This window comes from Plodia interpunctella, chromosome 30 (assembly GCF_027563975.2).
Source record: "Plodia interpunctella isolate USDA-ARS_2022_Savannah chromosome 30, ilPloInte3.2, whole genome shotgun sequence".
In the NCBI taxonomy this organism is placed as follows: domain Eukaryota; kingdom Metazoa; phylum Arthropoda; class Insecta; order Lepidoptera; family Pyralidae; genus Plodia; species Plodia interpunctella.
The window spans coordinates 1,328,293-1,350,668 of NC_071323.1; the positions used below are offsets into that span (position 1 = coordinate 1,328,293).

The 22,376-nt window shown below is 36.1% G+C and overlaps 3 protein-coding genes across 4 annotated transcripts; 1 reads left to right on the plus strand and 2 right to left on the minus strand.

Annotated features, from left to right (window-relative positions):
- Nucleotides 1-695: 695 nt before the first annotated feature.
- Nucleotides 696-5,821, minus strand: VhaAC45 (Vacuolar H[+] ATPase AC45 accessory subunit). The gene is made up of 3 exons (XM_053767426.1): nt 4,852-5,821; nt 3,914-4,071; nt 696-2,689 (listed from the first exon to the last, which is right to left on the minus strand). Exons 1-3 carry the CDS (start codon nt 5,672-5,674, stop codon nt 2,471-2,473), a joined length of 1,200 nt encoding a protein of 399 aa, XP_053623401.1. The 5' UTR covers nt 5,675-5,821; the 3' UTR covers nt 696-2,470.
- Nucleotides 5,822-6,669: 848 nt separating this feature from the next.
- On the plus strand, nt 6,670-11,444 carry LOC128682611 (uncharacterized protein). Of its 2 annotated transcripts, none has more exons than XM_053767430.1 (5): nt 6,670-6,839; nt 7,592-7,671; nt 8,489-8,710; nt 9,318-9,429; nt 10,030-11,444. In XM_053767430.1, the coding sequence occupies exons 1-5, from the start codon at nt 6,770-6,772 to the stop codon at nt 10,146-10,148; spliced, it is 603 nt and encodes a 200-aa protein (XP_053623405.1). In that variant the 5' UTR covers nt 6,670-6,769; the 3' UTR covers nt 10,149-11,444. The 2 variants fall into 2 exon arrangements, with proteins under 2 accessions (XP_053623405.1, XP_053623404.1); XM_053767429.1 differs by lacking the exon at nt 6,670-6,839 and adding an exon at nt 6,893-7,082.
- LOC128682608 (hemolin) lies at nt 11,435-21,376 on the minus strand. Its single transcript, XM_053767425.1, has 8 exons — nt 21,213-21,376; nt 20,600-20,723; nt 19,882-20,072; nt 16,906-17,117; nt 15,936-16,135; nt 14,867-14,938; nt 13,227-13,357; nt 11,435-12,528 (listed from the first exon to the last, which is right to left on the minus strand). The coding sequence occupies exons 1-8, from the start codon at nt 21,253-21,255 to the stop codon at nt 12,263-12,265; spliced, it is 1,239 nt and encodes a 412-aa protein (XP_053623400.1). The 5' UTR covers nt 21,256-21,376; the 3' UTR covers nt 11,435-12,262.
- Between the last annotated feature and the right edge of the window lie 1,000 nt (nt 21,377-22,376).

Here is a 22,376-nt window from a genome sequence, read left to right on the forward strand (position 1 = left end):
TTAGTTAATGTCGTTTCTATAAAACGTTAACTCTATATTCGATTCTGCTACATAACGCCACTGTACTGTCTCGTGTTGCTTGGCTATTACATAGAGTTAACATGTGTAGAATCGCAAATCAGATTGTTTTTTTTTTCTTATATGAAAATATAAAAAAAACTACGAATCACGAAAAGTCGTAGAATAAAAGTTGCTTGTTTCGATGTACCCAAGTAGTCTTTAGGAGGGTTTGCGTTTGATACCAGTGGCCCTGTATACTTTTTACATACTTTTTTAAATTAAAAAGCGCTAGTTTTTATAACACTTTGATCAACAATTCTGAATATACACATATAAGAAAACTGTAAGCGTGCTATGTCTGTACATAGGAGATATTACAGAAAAATAATGATGGGGGTCTATAAGGGACTAATAGAGGCCAAATCAATATGTTTTAGAATTTTTGTCTGTCTGTATGTTTATTCGGGCATCACGCGAAAACTACTAGTTGGAATAGAATGTGGTGTTCCCAGTTGTATAGCGATGATGGTCTAACTAAAAACTTCATCACGACACATTGCTTAGAACCAGAGATATCGACAAAAATATTACAGAAGTCGTTAAAGACAATATACCTAAAAGAAATCCAACTTTTGACGCACGTTTAGCGAAAAATTGTGCTTAGATATTAAACATTGAAAATTAATTTTTTTAAAAAATTGCGATTATATTACTTAGGATAGCTTTTTTTTTGTTTGGATGCTACGTAATAGACATATAATTAATAAATTAATGACGCCACAGAAAAAAAATACCCGAGACTTTATAGAATTAATAATAAACTCAGTCGTTTGCCATTAAAATCTGCTAAAATTAGGCTGATATTAAAAAAATAAACACTCGGTTTATCATAAAATTGGGATTGTGGCGTGTGGTTCCGCCTTAGTATAAAACCACTTCGTATTTTCCAATGGATGTCGTACGAGGCGACTAAGGGACACAAAGCCTTAACAGCTGATAGGTAACAATAACATTCTTAAATGTCAGGGTCAGGCGGGCGGCCGGTTGCAAAATTAAACAATATTCCAAATGTAATGGCAATTAAAAAAAATCTAAAACCTAACCCTTCGCCTTGAGGCGTCACAGCTCCGAATATAACCAGGAACACACGATGAAAGAGGGAATGGAACATTAGGCTGTTGTAAAATGTAAAAAAATGGTTGTGAATTTTTTTAGCTATTAAAATCAGCTAAAATTAGGCCGGTATAAGAAAATTCCAGTCGGTATAACACACACCATGGTATAAAAATTACGTAAGGAACTATAACGTTAGGCTGTTGTAAAAAAAAAATATTGTTATTTTTAAATTTTTTGCCATTAAAATCTGCAAAAATTAGGCCATTATCAAAAAGTGTCCACTCGGAATAATAATTATATAGGAATAGGGTAAACATGAGGTTAATATAAAATAAATTTTCCAAAAAAAAAAACATGCATATTTTTTTTCGATATTCGTTCGATAAATATAGTGTATTGTAACATGATTCTATAGTTAACAATCAACAAATGTTTACAAAACTAAACACGTTCTAGTCTAGTGTCACGTGAATTTCACGAGCGTTTTGATCGCCGCCGTGGGCTGTCATCAGCGTTTGTTAAATTTTACCATACACAGTAAAGAACCGGTAGTGTTAATTTTATGTTTGATTAAAACAAAAAATGATTCTTTATTCAAAAAATATGTGCGACACTAATGAAACGCTACACGCCGCGTTCAAACCATCAAAACGTTCAAAACGTCAACCGTGAAATTCACCGTCTAACTGTAGGGCGGTGAATTTCCCAGCGTTTCGACCGCCGTCATTCGCGTCCTTTTAAAAATAAGTCCATTCTAAAATCTTAAAAATCAAATAATGATAACATTTTTACACTGCCCCAAACAGATTATTATAAATTATGGTAGTAAAGATTCTTGTCTTTGTTGAAATTTGAAGGAGATTAATGACGGCTATCGAAATACTAAAAAAAAATCACTTCAGGATCACTCATCCATCATTTCCATTTAAAATGATTAACCATTGCAAATGTTAATAATTAATACTTTCCATCATAATTATACTTACGTCTAAAAGCATTTCACTTTCAAAAATAACTATTGTTTTTAACTGAACAGAAATTAAAGGCCTCGCTTGCACGAGCGTTAAAAAAGCGCGGCCAAGTAATCTTGTATTTGTTTACACGTCAGTTGTGTGACAGTTGTTTTATAACGCCAAATTTTGTGTCGCTCTGTGTTAAATTAGGTTATTGACATGCATTTAAACAATTATTTTTATCACGCTCTCACATTACGCGCCGAGCGTTTGGCGGTCGTTACAATATCCGATATAACATCGGCGTTTTAAAATACGGACGATTTTTCAACGCTCGTGCGTACGAGTGTTTGGTATATTGAACTGAAAATTGGCTGAATGCCCCAAAACAAAGTGATCTATTAATCAGTAGGATTTATAGTAATGGTTTTTCCCTTGGGATCATCGAAGCGGTCCATTGTCCTTATATCCATCATCATCATGATACCGTAGAACAGAATGGAGAGCAGTAGGAAGACTATCATCAGACAAGCAAGGATCGTGGTGTCGAAGTAGCCGATGCAATCAAATCCTTCGCTAAATGTGTTCGTGTCATTGGTGTTACCGAAGAACGGTTCAATCTGCAAAATAAATATTTAGCTATAGTTTCTTGTACTTACATTTGATTTCTGGAGGTGTGTGTGTGTGCTTCCGCCCTAGAATAGGACCTGTCTGAATATGTCGGCGATAGAGGCGAGAGTATTACCAGTTGTTAAAATCAACACCCGCCGCGGGCTTTAATTGGTGTTTATTAAATTTCACCATAGACAGTAATCAATTTAATTACCCTATTTTATAAATAAGTACCGCTACAATGTTAATTTTATGAAATGTTTAATGGTAAAAAAAATCTTTAAAAAAATTGTCGGACACGAATTAAACGCTACACGCCGCGTTCAAACGCTCGTGAAATTCACCCACATATAATAAAACTATAAGCTATGTCTGTATTGTAGGAGATAACAAAGAAAAATAATTATAATAGATAGATACCAAAACGTTAAAGAAGCGGTGGTGGTGTAATTGTTAAGACGCCCGCCTGTGGATCTTAAGGTCCCAGGTTCGAATCCTACTCGTGCCACATGAGTTTGTATACCAATCTGACTCATGTATAGTAGTTTTCATCGACCACCACTTGCTTCCGGTGAAGGAAAATATCGTGAGGTAACCTGCACACTGGCTGATATTACCTTACGTGTGAAATGGAGAAGGCAACGCGAAACCACTCCATTAATAATGCCAAGAAAGTTGTTATATGTGTTTCATTCCACGTAATGACCACGACCCTCAATCATGAGGAATACGACTATGAAAGAAGAAATCAAAATGTCTGTCTACAGACATATGTTAGTACGCTCATTTTTGGCCAAAGCGTGGCGCAGTATCCTCATAACATATGTAATTGATTTATGACGTGATTACGTACGTTTTGTACATTTAGCTTTATATATATATACATATTGTGTGACAATTTTCAATATTTTTTTAAATTTTATTTTTTCATTTAAATTTTGACATTTTTAATAATGATGTAAATTCGTCCTCCTATTTTTTTAATATATGTATAAGATCTATATTTGTTAATTGACGTCCTTGGAGAAAAGGCTGCGGTGAAGTTTGTTGCGCCGCTTCTTCTTCACCTGCGCTTTGGAAGTCGGCAGTAGACTTAGTTTAAGTAATTTTTTGACGTCAATAAGTGATGTATATCATCCTAAATTGAATAAAGAATTTTGAATTTGAATTTGCTCATCATGCGAGTGTAATCTGTTTTGTGTGTTATTGCATAAAATTAAATAAATACTTACACGCAAGTTGACAAAGCTAACACTGTGCGCGGTATCATTGTTACCAGTGAATGTGACTCCCTCTCCACACTGGTATGAGTAGTTGTTTGGCGCATAAATGGGGCCTGGAGCGGGCAGCAGTATCAGGGAGGTTGTGTCCTTCGTGAAGCTAACGGACTCTGAAAAAAGGTTATGGATTTTTAAATCATCTATCCAAAGGTTACGGGCCATATTTTTATAAATCCATAAGAAAATATTTGTATTGTTGTTTGTAATAAATTTTGATGAAATTTGGCACAGATATAGACAAAACCTTCAGTTTTTAAATTACGGTTTTGTGACAGCTGACCTACAAAACTCATCTAAGTATAAAAGCTTGTGAATATTTTATAAAAACAGTTGTAATCCTGAAATAAAATGTTATGTAATAGAAAAATAAGTCTATGTTTTTTTTTTTGTATTCTTTCTTGATTGCACCTAATAATGTATTATAAGTTTTGTGACCTTGTTTGTATCATTTCACATTGCATTATACAATTAGAATGTTAGTTATAAGTATACAACGACCATTCATCAAAATTGAAGTACTGGTCCCATGGGAAAATCAATATTTTTCCTACCAGCGGCAAAAGTTAATGTTTCATAATATAATCTTTACATCACAAATCAAATTTTAACCCGTCGAGCACTGATAATCAAGACGCAATAGATAAACAATTGTTATGTGGTAGCCGGCTACCGATGAGTAGTTGACAGGACATCTTACCAAAGTACCAGCAACCCAAGCTAGACACGAAGTTGAGGACAAGAGTGACACCATCGTTGAAATTAAGTGTGCTGCTCTGTGTTCCCGTGGTGCCATTGAACGTGGACGAGCTAGACGACAGAGTTGTCAATAATAGATAAACAATTGTTATGTGGTAGCCGGCTACCGATGAGTAGTTGACAGGACATCTTACCAAAGTACCAGTAACCCAAGCTAGACACGAAGTTGAGGACAAGAGTGACACCATCGTTGAAATTAAGTGTGCTGCTCTGTGTTCCCGTGGTGCCATTGAACGTGGACGAGCTAGACGACAGAGTTGTCAATGTTCCCGAAGTAGTTCCAATGTTGTAGGTAATCGATGCAGCATACAATCGGAGCCCGTCCAGGGTGTATTCACCATCTAGTGCAGTGTCTGTAGTTTGACGCCTGGCCCGAGAGTGAGTGACAGTCCAAGATGGATAATGTGCTGTATAAATCCCAATTACTGATGAATATTTCCCTTGCAACCTTGAATACACCTCTTTTATGAAGTTATTATGACGTTTGAGCATGTCCGCCCTCGATTCCCCTTCGCGGGCATCCTTCAAGTTGATAAATAAGAATTTTCCGTTAGTAGCTTCCAGGTCTGCAGACAAACCACTGTCCGTGAGCTTGACGTGGTCTACTTTGTCATCACCAAGTTTGTTCAGCACGCGGAGTGCATTTTCGACTGATGGGATATAGTAGGAGTCGCTCAGTTGGGACCGGAGGAACGGGAACAGCGTGTTACCTTCGCCATCCTTACGTGAAAAATCTTCGACTGAAAGGGTCTCTTCGATGAAAACCACAGTGAAAGGCTCGTCTTTCAGCTCTTGGTGGACGATGTGGCCGAATTCTTCAGGGTCTACGGTTGTCAGAGGGTTAGCTTTCATAGAAGTTTTGGGCAAATCGCCCCATAGGAACACGGGGACTTGCGAGCCTAAACTCTGTACGACACTTAAAACTAACGCGAGGAACACTATATGGCAGCGAGCCATTTTATAAAAACTACACTAATGGACGTCTTATTTGGGACTACAAAATAATTTATCCTGTCCAAAATAGACTTATAAAATAAAAAGGTTGAATAAAAATGGGCGACTGAAATTGACAAGAATTTGTCATTAGTCCAAAAATCTATCTATAGGTCATGTGAATGTAGTGTTGCCAGGTATAAAGTGCGTGTAAGTTACATTTTATTGTTGTTGCTTTTGTAAAGATTATTTTTATAAGATTGTGTCAGATACTATGCAAGTAAGTATGTAAGCACTTGATGGGTTCCAATCTAGATTTAAGCACTACAAAGTTTGGTACAGACAATAACATTTAGGTTTGTTACTCACAGTTACATCTTTATATTTTATTCCTGTTCAATCCTTATCTTGTTCAAAAATATGCCTATATTACGACATTGTAATCAGAGTCACATATTGAATGTTTTATTTTATTTTGTAGTGTATTTAAAAGTGGACTCAAAACGGTCGGTAAACAATCTTAACAATACTTGAATATTGTTGATTTCAAATTAAAACATTTTTAACCATGAAAGTAAGTTTCTAAAAAGTCTATTTTAATGTAAGTTGGACATAACAAGACTTGAATAAGAAAAATAAATTAATTGATTATTGTATGATTATGCACATAGCGCGATTTTACAAGAAATGTACAAAATTCCATTCTGGCAATATTGTTATTAAACGATCATATGATTCTCGTTGTGATTTTCTTGGTTAGGTATATAAACCTATGGATGAATGTTTTTGGGATCTTACTGATTTCATTAATATTAAAAACGCGAAAGTCTTTAATATTAATGAAATCAGTAAAACTCATACTTTGATCGCTAAATCACTGGGCTGATTTTAATGACATTTTGAATAAAGGCAAAGTTACAAGCAATTAGCTAATGCTTGGGATACGTGTAAACGTAGCAGAATTCAGGGACTGTAAAAAAAGTAAAATGTCATTATTGACAATTTATATAAAATAGACATTGATGTGAGTAACGACATGCAAATGCAGGTTCAATGCATGCATGCATTCGCCCATTAAATTAAAACCATAAAATAAAATAATTTATAATAATATTAATCATGTTTTTTCTATATTTAATGAGTATTTTATCTATAGTCATACAGGCTGCTTTTTTGACACTAGCCATTGGTAAGTTGTTAAATGTTTACACGTTTTTACGGTTCCGTTCTTAGAAGAATTATTTTGTTGTTCTTCATATCACTTTTTTCAGAAATGTGTAGAATTCAGTAACTATTAGGTTAAACGAAATTCACATCACACTAGCTTTGCTATTTCCTCCTCAGGGAATGAGATTTACAAAATTCCCTGGTGTTATCTTATTAAGCTATACTAACCTGCCGGGAGCTCCGATCTCTGTGTCAAACATAAGATGTATGACATTGGGTCATTACCTATATCTATTGCAGTTTTCATCAAAATCAAACCATTGTTTTGCTGTGAAAGTGTGACAGACAGACTTTCGCATTTATTTTATTAGAAGAGGAATTTGTCTTTGAAATTACAAGTTTCTATGTTTAGTGGTTTCGTTTCAGCATTGTACTTGGATCCACATACTCACATACCTATATCATCAAATATCCTCACATATTTAAAAAGAACTCCCCCTGTCTCGTCTGTCTGTATGGATGGATGCGATAAACTCAAAGTACCAGATGGATTTCACCAATTCACCAATAGCTAGTGTGGTTCCTGTGGAAGGTTTAGAGGTTTAGGTGTTTAATTCATTATGGTTTTACCCGAGCGAAGCCGGGACTGGCCAATAGTATTGTATAAATAATGAATGCCTCACTTTCAACACATCTACATTGCTGATCACAGAATACTTCTTTTAAAATATATCCTAGTGACCACGACAAAAAATATGTTTTTCTTTTTTGCAGCTTCCGGTCTATACTACTTGGCAGAGCTAGTGGAAGAGTACACTGTTACCGCAAAATATATTATAACATGGACAGTTATGGTAAATATGTATTCGTTTTGTAACTGATATTCACACTATTCAATCAATGATCACCCTAGTATAGATTGACAGGAGAAAAATTATAAAAATAAACTCTCATTCTACCTCTAATGAAATTAATTTCAGGGTAATGTTCGATCAATAGGTGTTGTCGAGAGCACCCCCCCGGACCATTTGAGACAGTGCAAATATTGAGTGTATATTTTTACAAGATCCTGTATGTCTTGACCATGTCCTTTACTTTTACTTTGTAAAATTAATGTGACAAAATTATTAAAAAATAATAATGGTAAGCCCTTCTGGCATAATTGCTACCAACCCTTTTTGTATGAGTTACTTTCGGCAGTTCTTCTCAGCAGTGGTTGTTCAAAAATTCTTTTAGATATATACTGCTTGCATGTAGCTCCGACCTCTGTGTTAAACATAAGATATATGACGATCAACTAACTATACAATTCTAAAATCAATTAGAATTTCGAAACGACGCTACGCTTTGAGATATATAGTCATCTAACTGCGCCTCGGAGTTTCGCTCCCGTGGGTATTTCGGAATAAAAAGTACCGTATAAAAGTACCGTAATTCCAGGTTATATTCTACACGTGTACCAGATTTCATAACAATCCATCCAGTCGATTTTTCGTGAAAGAATAACATATACACACACATACATCCTTACAAACTTTCGCATTTATAATTGGATTGTAGGATTGAATGAATGATTGATTGATTGATTGATTGATTGATTGATTGATGACGTGAGAATGTCCTTGTCAAGTCTACCTTTATAAATACATAATTTTACTTAACTCTTTTCAGATAACAATAGGTCTTCACATATGTCTAATGATTTTCGATGATTTACCATTCCATCTGAACGCACTAGGATTGGTGCAACAAACTCTACATATAGTTCTGCTCCGGGAGTTCCCCGTAGTACGGGTGACGAGTCCAGCGTTTGTAGGGGCGGTGGTCACCCTCATTTTACACCACTATACTGCTTTTAAGTATTTTGGGATGGTGTATTACAATTTTTCTGAGGTAATTTTATTCATTTTATTTCATGTTAAGAAGTACATTGTAAAAAGCAGTCCTCAGTGTAACATATTATTGTTAATATCTCGGGTTCTATCTGAGCAATGTATCACTTTGTTTTGTGCGTTACGATTACTCTGTAATACATTTATGCAATTTGAGGATAACGTTGCTGGTTGGCCAAGTATTCACATATTTAGTTAATCTCATGTACAATTGTTTTTTGTCCTAAATAAATTAAAAAAAAAAATGAAACCAATACCAGATTTCAAGTTAGACCATCCGCTATACAACTGTGAAAACTATATTAAATATATATATATATAAATACTTTTTGCGTGATGCGCGAAAAAAACAAATTGACAGACAGATAAACATTCTAAAAAATATATTTACAGACATCCCCTTACAGTTTTATGATATATTGATCATTTATTGATCAGCAAATCGTACATGGCGATCAAGGGACAAAGCATTGAGAGCCACATAACAACATTCCCAGACAGGGTTGATGTCGATGATGATCGGCCGGTCATAAAATGAGACAGGAATTTTCAAAAATTAAAAGACCACGTGTTATCAACATCACAGCCGAGAAAACGTAATTTTTCAGGTTCTGGCCTACTTTACGCTTTGTCTGTGGGTTGTGCCCTTCGCACTCTTCGTGTCTCTGTCTGCTAACGACTATGTTTTACCCACTACTGGGGAAAAGCAACCTTTACTGGGTAAGTGTTTTGGTAGTTTTTGCCCGCAACTCCTGCCGCGCCATACTTTGTGTAGTTTTACGAGCTTTTTTTTTTCAAATAAATGAATAGTAGCAGTAGCCGGACAATTGTGAAATATTTGTATGCTCCAAATGAAATAATTGTAGTGCGCGCGCAGGAATAAAATTTAAATTGTCGTGTTCGATAGCCATTGGCTGCCGCGCGAGGGTCGCGGGCGGGAAGTGCCTAGTGTTGTGTTGTACTGGCGTAGACAGACTGTAAGAATGCCGCTGGATAATTATAAGAAGGTATAAAATTGGTTGGAAAGTCGAATTTCAAAAGATAAAATAAATAATATAAACAAAACTCGTAACTGAATTTGTGAAAATGATTTTGTAATGAAGTCATCAACATGAAAGCTATAATTAAGGAACGAACTAATACAGCTTTTTTCGCCCCGACTTCGCTCGGTAATGACATAGTAAATTATACACCTAATCTAAACGAAAAAACCGCATGAAATCCGTGCATTAGTTTTTGACTTTATGACAAACAGCGGCAGACAACTTTGTTTTTTAATATGTAAGGATTATATATAGTCTAAAATGTTTTTTTTTTCAGGCGATAACAACGTAGTTACAGACTACCTGTCTCGAAAATCGAAACGGTACAGCCTACTGTCGTTTTTTAGCTTCGCCAAAGACTCCATATTGCCACAGAGAAACAAGAAAGCGTACTGAACTAAAGTTTTCAAATGCGCCACCAGACTTAGCGTTGCCGTAAGATGGCGTTGCGTTTCTTTTTTCAGACCAGAGACAAGATTACTAAGAGATATGTCCCATTGCTCAGTTGCGCTCCGTTGCGACGCCGATGTACGTGCGTTGCAACTCATTGACATTGACGTGCGTTGACGTACGTCAAAACTCCATACAATTTCTGCGTTGTCTGTCGACGGACGTCAAAACGACGGAGCGCGACTGAACAATGGGGCATGGCTCAAAAGACATAAAGTTAGTATCCCATAACACAAGTCTCGAACTTAGTTTGGGGCTAGCTCAATCTGTGTGATTTGTTAATATTTGTAATTTAGTATGAATGAGATGAATGATTGCCATCAGTATCGTAAAAATGTAAAATTGTAATATTTTTTTATGTGACACAACGTATTATATAAAAATTGGTCCAACCGTTTGAGCGTGAAAAAGTAACAAACATACAAACTTTCGTTTATATATTTTTTGTGGGATATAATATAGTTGGCCCTACGTTCGCGCCGTCGAGTCACGTCGAAACCTTCTCTATGATCAAGATTACGTTTAAAAAATATTGTTTCCAGAGTGATGTCCGATCGAATAGTTTCCATCGAGCCTCACCTCTTGGACTAAAATATCTGTGTACTGTACAAAATCATTGAAATTAATGATGTCTAGTCAAAATGACAAAATATCTACCTGATCTTTGTGTATAATGTCTAATTTATGTATATATATATATATTATATAAATTTTTGTATTTTTTTTTTCGGTTTTATGTAAATCATAGATTAAAATTGTGCGTACATTTTATGAATTTATGGTTTCAATATTAATTATTATATGATTTAGACTGTCGTCATAAGCAGGGCGCATTCATTTTTTTTTCAAATCGATTTATTTCCTCTCATAATTATTTATTTTATTATATAATTAACAGTAAAAAAGGCGAATCCTATTTTTTTTTATTTTGAAAGCGCCTTCCTTATGACATTGATGGATTTTGTAAAAAAAAAAAGTTGGTATAAAATTATTTATAGTTCCGATATAGCTTAAAATAAGTAAGTATCCACTTAAGTACGAGTATTTTGAATTCCTTTTTTACAGAACCGATGGTTTATTTCTAAAAAAAAAAATTTTTTTTCTAATCTAATTTGTTCGTTTTTCAAAAATTCTAAAATCCTGTAGTATAATGGGCATTGTGTGATAAATAAATTATTGAATTTTGTATCCAAGTAATGTATAAATTAATTAATAGGAAATAAAAAAGGAACTTTCGTTTTATTTCATTTATTATGGACACATATTAATATGTCGAGATTATATTTTTAACTAGTTGCGCCCCGGGTCGAAGGGAATTTCGAGATAAAAAGTATCCTATGTTTTATTCAAGGTTATGTTCTACCCGTGTACCAAATTTCATAATAATCCGTCCAGTAGATTTTGCGTGAAAGATTGACAGTTTTACAAAGAAATCTAAAAAAATAGCTGTGTAGTCACAGAGGCGAGGGCGTTAACAGTCCAGGAAATGAGACAAAAATAATATTTTTTTATCTTTTTATTTTGCGTGAAAAATAAGAATAACTGGCGATAATTAAAAAAATTTAATCTATACAGATTATAATACACTACGCCAAGGATTTGATTAGAAAGTGTTATAATTTTCTATAAAACAATTTGTGCAATTTAAATCCTTCTCGGAATTTGGTGGCTACTGTTTCCGGTTTTGTAAGTTGTGTCTATTGTAAAACTAACTACTTACATAATAGGTACTTTATTAAACTATAAAATCCTTTATTTAGTGTAGCATAATTTGCATGTCTTCGCTAATAAAGACAATTTATAAAAATGTGGCGCTGTGCGTGCGTTTTAAATGCCACAAAGTTTTCTTGATCCCTCTGACAACAGGATGAAACGATACATTCGAAATGAGAGCGACAGAGCCAGATGTATATTGTCACTGTCACATTATATTTGACATCTGTCACACGGATCAAGCTATATTTTACAACCGCGCGCTTTCTAAATATATTGTTTTACAATCTATAAATACAAATTTTATTTTTTCTTATATTTCTGTTTACAAAACATTTAAAATACATTCACGCTACAAGCAACAAAGTTTCATAATATTCGCTGCCATATTCATTAGTGGCATTACATCCGTAATAACCAGAGTCACTTTTCTGTACCTTTTTTATTAACAGTCCCCTGTTTTCTGTAACTCGTGAATTCTTCAACGGTGTAGCGCTGTACATGTAAGATAGTTTGGGAGTTGGAATACCGGAGACTAGACAGGGGACTGTTATGTCATCGCCTTCTTTCACGTGTATTATCTTCTCAGGTGTTTTTGTGAATTTTGGGGAACCTGGAATGAATAAGTATTTTAGGGATCAGTACGTATCTTCCGTTCAATGATTACAGCAAATTTTTTGTTCAGTTCTAGTTAGGTTACATTTTATTTTAAACAATTGAGGCGCTATGGAGTTTCTAAAAAATGTGGCGTGTGGTCCCGCCCTGGAATATGACCACTACATATCGTCCCAGGTGTGTCGTACGAGGCGACCAAGGGACATATAGCATTGGCAATTGGTAGGAAACAATAGCCAAAGAGAGGAAGAGTTTAGAGAGGTCATGCAGACGGACGGTTGTAAAATCACAGGGGATTCTTCAAAATTGTATGTTTTTTTACGCTGACCTCAGGTTTCGCGGCGACACACCACAGCCTTGAATGAACCCGAGAGGGAGAGAGAGGTATTTATTTTGCCATAAAAATACCTACATATTTAATTTTTATGTTGATTTTTTAAAGCAATGATTTTCGCCCAATCACGAATTATTTTTCCTCATCTCATCATTTTTAATTTTTTATTCCTAAATATTTTGTAACAATTACATACTGAACTATACATACGTATAACTATAACAAGTATCACAAATTTAATAAATAAAAAGGGAGAAAATATTTTATTTCTTGTCTGTTCCGACAAGGCAAACAATGGCGTGTAAATTTAATCGTGTATTATAAAACAAATAAATTATGCATCTATCTATATTTATACGTACCGACAACAGTCAACTTCATGGAGTGCTTCTGCTTCTTGCCCACTTCGTTGTCGACGGTACAAGTGTAGTTGCCATCATCTTCAGGCAACACCTCCTTGATGAGAAGTCGCTTGCCGACGCTCCTATTGTATCTGTACATGAAAGAGACTTTTGGTTATGTTCAACGACGATTATTAAATGATATGGTTTTTAATGTGTCTGAGTTCGGCGACAGCGTAAAGATTTGATCAAGCCATAAACATACGCTTTTCCTTACATAATACAGAACGTAAAGTAAAAAATTATACCAACTTCAAACCAAATTCAAATAATTATTCAGAAATTAACACATTTTCACGTCAAATTTTATTTTAAATAGTTCTTTCCCACAAACTACTGGCATTTCGGAGCGACCACTGCTGAGAAGAAATGCCGAAAGAAACTCATTTGAACAGTGTGTACGCGAATGACGCGAATGAACGAATGAATGGCATGCCATTCATTCTTTCCATTCGTTCATTCGCGTCATTACGCGTTGTGGAGTTCCTACGTCGGGGGTCGATCGAGGGTCTATTTAACCATCATTTTCACGTTATGGATTAAAAGATTGTAGCTATGTCTGTTTAATTTCTAGTTAATTCCACCAAATATTTTAATATACCAGAATACAGTAGGTACAAAAGTTGAAACAACAAAATACCTACTCATACTACTAATATTATAAACTAGCTTTTGCCCGCGTGAATTTCATAGCAAAATCTCAGTATTTTTTTTATCGCGTATTCTGTAAGACTGGTAAACATATATGATTCAAATTCGCATTTTTTCTCATCTTTAGTTCAATTTCCTGTTTCCCGCTGCTTTGTCCCGTAAATTTGTCCAATCCCGCTTCCTGCTATGTAATGTACATGTCCCGTACCGTTTCCTACATATTGTGCTATCATGACGGATTGTTATGAAAGGTACATGGGTAGAATATAACCTGGAATAACACAGGATACATTTTATCCCGAAATTACCACGTGAGCGAAGCCCCGGGTGCGGCTAGTATTTTGTATATTCAGTTTGCAGTCAGGTGGGAAAAGTTTGTGCATATTTAAACATACATTTTCAAAATTACATATTACAATCTTTTTTTTTTCGAGTGAGAATTGCTGATACTTGTGTCGGATTTTATTCAAGTCGCCTAATGGCACCCGACATGGCTTTTACGACTACCTACCGCGTCTAGCGGCAAGTAATTCCTCACATACCAGTGAACTGAAACTATCCACCAGTGTGCAGGTTTCCTCACGATGTTTTCTTTCACCGGAATCAAGTGGTGGTCGATGAAAACCGCTATACATGAGTTCGATTGGTATACAAACTCGTGTGGCACGAGTATGATTCGAACCTGGGACATTTCGATCAGTGTTTCGATCTTAACCAACTGGACCTACACTTCTTCCATTATGCTCCAAATATTCTTGAACGTTATAAAAATGGCGTTATACTTATTTTAAACATTTTAAGATCTACCACAATACATACAAACACGTAGCACGTTACTAACATGCTGTCTCTTTTTCCCATATCGTGTAAGCATCGTGTAAAAAAGAGAGAGAACGCGTGGACGCAATGACGTGCTACATGTTTTATGTTTCATGGTAGCTCCCCTGTACCTTGTGACGCGTGCACCTGGCTCGTTGTTCACGTCCTTGTTTTCTTTAAACCAATCCGGGTGCGCCAGGGGACTGTGAATAAAATAAATAGTATAATCTTTACTTAACTTTACAAATACAAATATAGATATTTCGCACAAATCTTATAGGTAATATTAAAATCCAAAACAAATTGGGTGGTTCGCAGAGCGTCAAATTTTGACAAAGACAACAATTAGTTTCACTGTCTGACTTTACAATAATTAATCTGTACTGTGGTAATGTCAATTTTATGAATGATTGATTTTGGAAATGATTCCTTCCCATGGATTTAATAAGTACTTCGGGAGTACCTATAATTCCATGTTCCTTTCTCAAGAAAATTGACGGATCGTTATGACAGCGCGGCCGCAACGCAGTGGTCGTAACGCTCTGAGAATCAACTTTTTCACTCTTTGACAACTAACAATGGTCGCTTCGCGACGAACGTAGAGGATAATTCGTAAGGTCCGCGTTGCAATAGTAAATTATGCATAGTGTCGAATAATATAGGTATTAGACAGGTTTTCGAAAATTTGATTATGATTCCGAAATATTTTAAAACGGATGTTTCTCTCAGCAACACAAGGGTCATTTTTGTAGGGAACATATGCCGCTCCCGCCTGGCCCCGGCAAAAGGGGCAAACCCAAGAAATGCTGGCTTGATGTCGTCAAGGATGATATGCGTGGTATTGATCTGACGACTAATGATGCCTAAGACCGTGCGACGTGGAGGTGAAAATGTAGTAGAGAGGAACCTGGGCTTCGACGCTCAACGGCTGAGGAAGAAGAGGAAGAATCTCGGATGAGAGAGAGTTCCTTTCGGCATTTCTTCTCAGCAAAGTACGTGCCGAAATGATAGCACTTATAGTTTGTAATTTTGACAGTTTGAAATAACTTTGAATGTGTCATGAAAAAGTGTCTGTGAAGGTCTAATTTCTGAAAAAATAAAAGACTTCGGAAAAGGTACACGTGAACATGAAATAGATCTATATAAAATATATTTGCCCTCCCTGCCCGTACGCCCTAGTTTAAAAATACAAACACTCACGTTCCCCCATAAATACAGTACAGGTAAATCCTCTCCCCGACCAAAGCCGTCGTATCTGGACTGACGTACTGTTCCACCACCTCATTGTGTTTGGGCTGCCGGTCCACTTCCATAGAGGAGATAAAGTGTTCAGCTAACACCACAGGCTTATCAACAGCCGACGATGTAGCAACACAAACGTATTTGAATCGATCGCTAACCTGTAAAGAATTATTACGAAACTAATTACAACATCACATCCTTAATTGACCGAGCGAGCGAGGTCTACGAATCAACATGAGCCAAAACTACAATGTATGTATGTAACGCGATAATTTTCGTACCGTTGGTCTGATTTTGATGAAATTTAAATTGGTATGCAGGATCTGTCAATATAATTTTTAAGTTCGGCTTCGTGGGGCAACAAAATCGGTTAAGTCGTTTTTGAAACATTCACAATTTTGTTGTGGCGACATCTACCACGCCACATGCACAATGACGCAGATGTAAAAAGCCGACCAAACGCAACGAATAACAAGCCACACAAGTGATCCACGAGTCTACGGACAGATGGCACTACGGTCGACTCGCTACTAGAAGCTAACAAGCCTAGACCGCGCAAACAGTGCGTTTTCGATTGGAAGCATATATACAACCTCCGACATAACACCGTCTGTCGCGTGCGGTTCCCCAGGCGCAACACCATCCTGGGGGGAAGATCTTCCCTTTTTGGCGGTCGAGCATAATTACCTAGCCCCCGCTATATTGTAAAAAAATATTGTGTAATTAAAATGTAATGATAATAATGTATACATACTGCTCAATTTTATATGTATACAATTTAAATTGTTTTCGAATAAATACTTAAATATAATTGTGATTTTTGTTGACCCGCCCCCATCCCTTTCAAGTTTCACGTGATTAATGGTCGTCCACCACGTCGTCCTTTTGCATGCATTAGATATTTAAGTCTTAAAGCTACTGAGCTTACATCTTCCTCGGTCACGTTAGCGAAATATAGGCTTCCATCTGGGCCGATAGTTATCCTTGGATCTCTGATATCATCTGAGACGGTAGTGTCGGCCAACTGCTGGCTCTTCCACTCAATATTTGGCTTCGGGTACGCATTTGGCGCTGGACAAGCCAACTTGAATGTCCTGCCCTCAACTGGCTTGTGTTTTTGTACTTCGTACCTTGAAATATCTAGAAAGAGACGTTATTTAGTAAAGACCATGGATTTAGTAAGTACTTCGACGGAGTACTAATGTATAAGTTTTTTTTAGGGTTCCGTACCACAAAAGGTAAAACGGAACTCTTATAGGATCACTTTATTGTCCGTCTGTCTGTCCGTCTGTCAAGGCCCTTTTTCTCAGGAACGCGTAAAGATATCAAGTTGAAATTTATACCAAATACCCAGGTCTACGGCCTCTTTCAGCTGGGAAAAAAATCAAAATTATATGTTTATGCGATCAAAAAATACATATGACCGTGTTTACCGTGTTTGACCGTGTCGCATATTTTGCGATTTCACAAGAGAATCAAAACCTAATAGGGACCGGACCTTCCCGTAGACCAAGAATTATGAAATTTGGCAAAAAGTTGGGGCATACTGTACTGATATACAAAAAATCAAATTTCAATCAAATGAAAATTGGTAATTTATAGTTACATCATAGAAAAACAGTTATGTTTGTAATTAGTGACCGGTGATAAAATCACAGCCGAATCTACAAAATTTTTTGTAAGTACGGAACCCTCGGTGTACGAGTCTAACTCGCATTTGACCGGATTTTTTATGTGTCATGGCTCCATCGTTCGCCAAAACGATGACTTTGCCAACGTCAATGTTAAGATGGAGTTGACACTGTATAGAGCGCATTCCCATTGCTCAGTCGACATCTCACATCACGTTGACGTCCGTCGACGGGTCAACCCAGAAGAACGTAGATATTGAACGAAGTTTCGACGTACAACTCATATCAGTGTCAAACCCTATAGCAAACAACGGAGAGGACGGAGCAAAGGGGACGTGCCCTTAGTGGTAACCAAGGATCTTGATCCTAGTAACAAATGATAGTAATAATGACATTGAAAAAGAGACCTATTTGCGTGTTATAAAGATTAAATTTCCACAATGTCTGCCTGTCAATACCTAAAATTGGGTACAAAATTTTGTAACTACCTATCCCTTTCTGGCAAATTTTAGTGTCACACCTATAAATGTATAGACAAGAAGCAAAACATAACCAACAAATTTTACATCAAATTTTTGTAAGCATTCAGCAGTTTAAATAAATTTTTAATACACATAAATTCTTTGGTTATTAATTAATGAAATAATACAAAGTCCCAATCAATATTTCCATCGATCTTACTAATATTACAAGCCAGCATATTACATACTAGCTGATGCCCGCGTCTTCGTTCGCGTGGCCGAACAATTTTTGGTAAGGAGTCAAAATTATTAGAGAAATTTAACTGTACAGACGCGTAACGATACCTATACAGAAAATGCTCATCAGTCTGAAATATATATTTCCTATAGTTTAGCTGGACCATTGTGACTCTTCTTCAGGTGTTCCAGATCTTCGATTTTTATACACCAACAGGCATTTTCCTAGCATTTTCATCAGGCTGAACAACTTTTGTTAAGGCGTCATTTCCATATTTCCTATACTTTCACTTGACCATCATGGGTCTATATCAGATGTTCCAGATCTTCAATTTTTATACCTCATCATAACATGCTCATCAGGCTGAACAACTTTTGTTAAGGCGTAATTTCTATATCTCCTATAGTTTAGCTGTACCATCATTGTTCTCCATCAGGTGTTCCAGTTTGCAAAATCATTTATACCCTATATTATGCCCAGGCTTAATAGCTATATAACAAAAAAGTTTCATTTAAATCCGTCCAGTAGTTCCGAAGATTAGCGTGTACAAACAGACAGACATACAAACACACAGACATACAGACAAACAGACAGAGTTATTTTTTCATATTGTTTTAGATCATAATAATATACTCATTCAAACAGTGGTTCATAGGTACCAGTCACATTGTTATACAATCTCTGGGCATGAGAAGGATTCGAACCCAAGACCTAGATCACAGGAACTTAACCTCTGGACCGCCACGGAAAATCTAAAAAAAGTTACTTTTTAAATTTCTTTTTTAATATAAATATATTCAATGTACAGGATTTTTTTTCTACTGTTTTATTAAATGTATTGATTACCAAAAGCTATTAGAGAGTTACCACTAAAATATTTTAAGAATAAATTGAAAAAATGGTTACTTGACCAATGTTTCTATCACATGGAAGAATTTTGGGCCACGAAATAGTCATAATTTTGTTTTAATAATTTTTGTTTTTACATAATTTGTGTTTTTAATAATGCATGGCCATTGTTTGAATTCTTATCGCTTTCTGGCAAACAAATATGTTAGTAGAAAAACTCAACAATTAGGCATTAATAATTAAATTTGCATGACATCTTGACGGCGAGACATGTTGGTCCTTACTACATGTTATAATATCATCTGTTATCTACATCTAATAGCATGTTTCACGTAAATAAATCATTTCATTATCAGCTGGAGAATGACATTGGTACCTAAGCTACTTTTGCATCGCCGCTTTTATAAATCTTTTGCGACTCGCAACAGATTTATAAAGGCGGCGATGAAAAAGGTCAGTGACCGTCTACGCGCATTTTTTTAGCTGTTGGTATTTTAAATGTATTGCTCGTGATTTACCAGCCCTAAATAAACAATCTTTGTCAAATACCGAGTATAATTATTTATAATATATATACACAGACAAGATCCTACAGTTTGAATACCAACAGCTCAAAAATGGTCGATGACAGCATTTGTTTTTAAAGAAAAGAAACATCGCGCAGGCGCGAGCTCGTCGTCACAGCGCATGCGCGTAGACAGTGACTCCTCAGTTCCTCACATTACCTATGAAAGTTCTTCGAACACGTACATCCCTGGTGCTAGCCACACCATACTGGCTCTCAGCCAGGCATCGGTAGTCTCCTTCGTCAGAGTCAGCTGGTCGGAGGAAGACCAGAGAACCTTCGTTATGGCGCTGAACCACGTCAGGGCGATCACTGACCTCAAATGGCTGCCCGTTTTTGAGCCAACTGTACCTGAATTCAGAAAATAATTGCGATATATTACTATAATATATACTCACAGTAACACGTTTTTTTACCTCTTACTACTGAAATTCGGGATAAAAAGTATTCTATGTTTTATTCTAGGTTATATTCTACCCGAGTTTAAAATTTCATAACAATACGTCCAGTAGATTTTGCGTGAAAGAGTAACAAACATACACATTTATGATATTATAAGCAGTATGAGAAAATGTATACATGGCCTGCCTTTGTTAGTCGAAATCGAAATCAAATCATTTATTCAGAAATTAGGTCTTCACAGGCACTTTTTCACGTCATATTCTAAATTAAATGATGTGTACCAAAGCTACAAACTACTAGCATTTCGGAACGACCACTGCTGAGAAGAAATGCCGAAAGAAACTCATTCAAACAGTGGTTCATAGGTACCAGTCACATTGTTAAACAATCTCTGGGCATGAGAAGGATTCGAACCCAAGACCTAGACCACAGGAACTTAACCTCTGGACCGCCACGGAAAATCTAAAAAAAGTTACTTTTTAAATTTGCCGCTTCCAGGTTCAGGCGCGCACTCCACAACGAAAGGCTCTTGTGTTCTGAACAGCACTTCATTGGGGACGTCCTTCAGGATTGGCTGGTCGTTCACTGGCTGGCTAGAGCCTAGATTTAAAAAAAAAAAACTGCGTGAAATATGTTCTATATTCGAAAAAAATTGCCGGTCGTCACTGGTTGGCTAGAGACCCAGAGTAAAAAAGATGCATTTAAAAAGTTATGTGAAAAGAAATATATACTTAAGTATATAAAAATTATAATAATAGGAATATGAAGTATCTACTAGTATTTCGAAAGGGAGTATTACTGCACATTTATCCCGCCAGAGTACAGCACTGTATGTTAGGTACACAAAAGCTTTGCCGCCTATTGCTGTGTCGATTAAAACGTTTATTTTAGAGTACTTTATTAATCATTTCAGATATGTGACGTTAAAACAAACATGGCGGCTGTGCAACGCCATTGGACTTTGAAAAACAATTTTATTTTGAATACTGGTATCAAATTGAAATGCTCAACGCAAGGATTCTTAGAATTTTTGGTTGTTTAAAATTTTTGCTTGTTAACAATTGCGTGCAGAATTAATTGATGACTTACCTACAGCAAACAGACCTAACACAACAGCCACACAAACACGCATTGTGTATCTGATATATTACGGGCAAATAATCCAACAAAAGCGATATTTCAGATGAAATAATCTTGTTAGACTGGTTCGCCGATCGTGGGATAGCACTTTATATAGGTATATCTCACGGTGTCCCAAGTGAGCGACTGAACGCTATACATTGTGACGTGATGCGATGCGGAGCAATACCTGGGGAGCTACCATGAAACATAAAACACGTTGCACGTCATTACGACCATCCATACAGTCTTATCTTTTTTATACACGACCAGAGGTTCATATCGCCTTCGTTCAAGTAAAACAATATAAAAAAAAGTAGCCAATGTACACCTGAAGGTTTCGTCTGTGTCTGTGTGAAATTTCTGTCGAATTTATTTAGTTGAAATTATAAAAACAAAAATACATGTTTATAATATTAGTATTAGTATATATATATATATATATATATATATATATATATATATATATATATATATATATATAACAAAAAAAATTGGTGACAATTTGAATCAAGTCAGACATGGCTTTTACAACTACAGTAATCCGGGCAGTAATCGCATACACACTAGTGAACTTAAACTGTCAGGTTTCCTCACAATGTTTTTCTTCAACGCACAGCTTCAACGGAAGCAAATGTTTTCTCTTCGATATGGCAGTAGGCAGTGTGCTTATAGATAGATCTTTAATTAATGTTTTGGTGATTAATATGTCAGGTAAAACTCGAAACCCAGTGGCGAATTTACCAGTGGACTGAGTATGCTGGTGCCTAGGGCATCACATTTTAGGGGGCGGCAAATTTATTTAACCGCATCTTTCGTTGAAGAACGCCTTGTTGAAATGACAGCACGCTCGATAAGAATGGGTGGCAAAATTTTATTTGCCTATTTGCGGCAATTGTGTTAATCCCTCTTTAAATGGCCGAATGTTTCTTTAATTTAGTATCTATTTTGTATATATGGCTGTTGGTCATCCTAATAAATAAAAATAAGTGCAGTTACATCTAGGTTTACCGAATGGACCCAGGTGCAACCAGTTTCACTTGGTTACAACATAGCCTACAGCACTATGGTGCTATTCTCCCGGGTGGCCAAGCAGGGCGCTCTTAAAACCTGTTCGATCGTTCTTCTATTGTT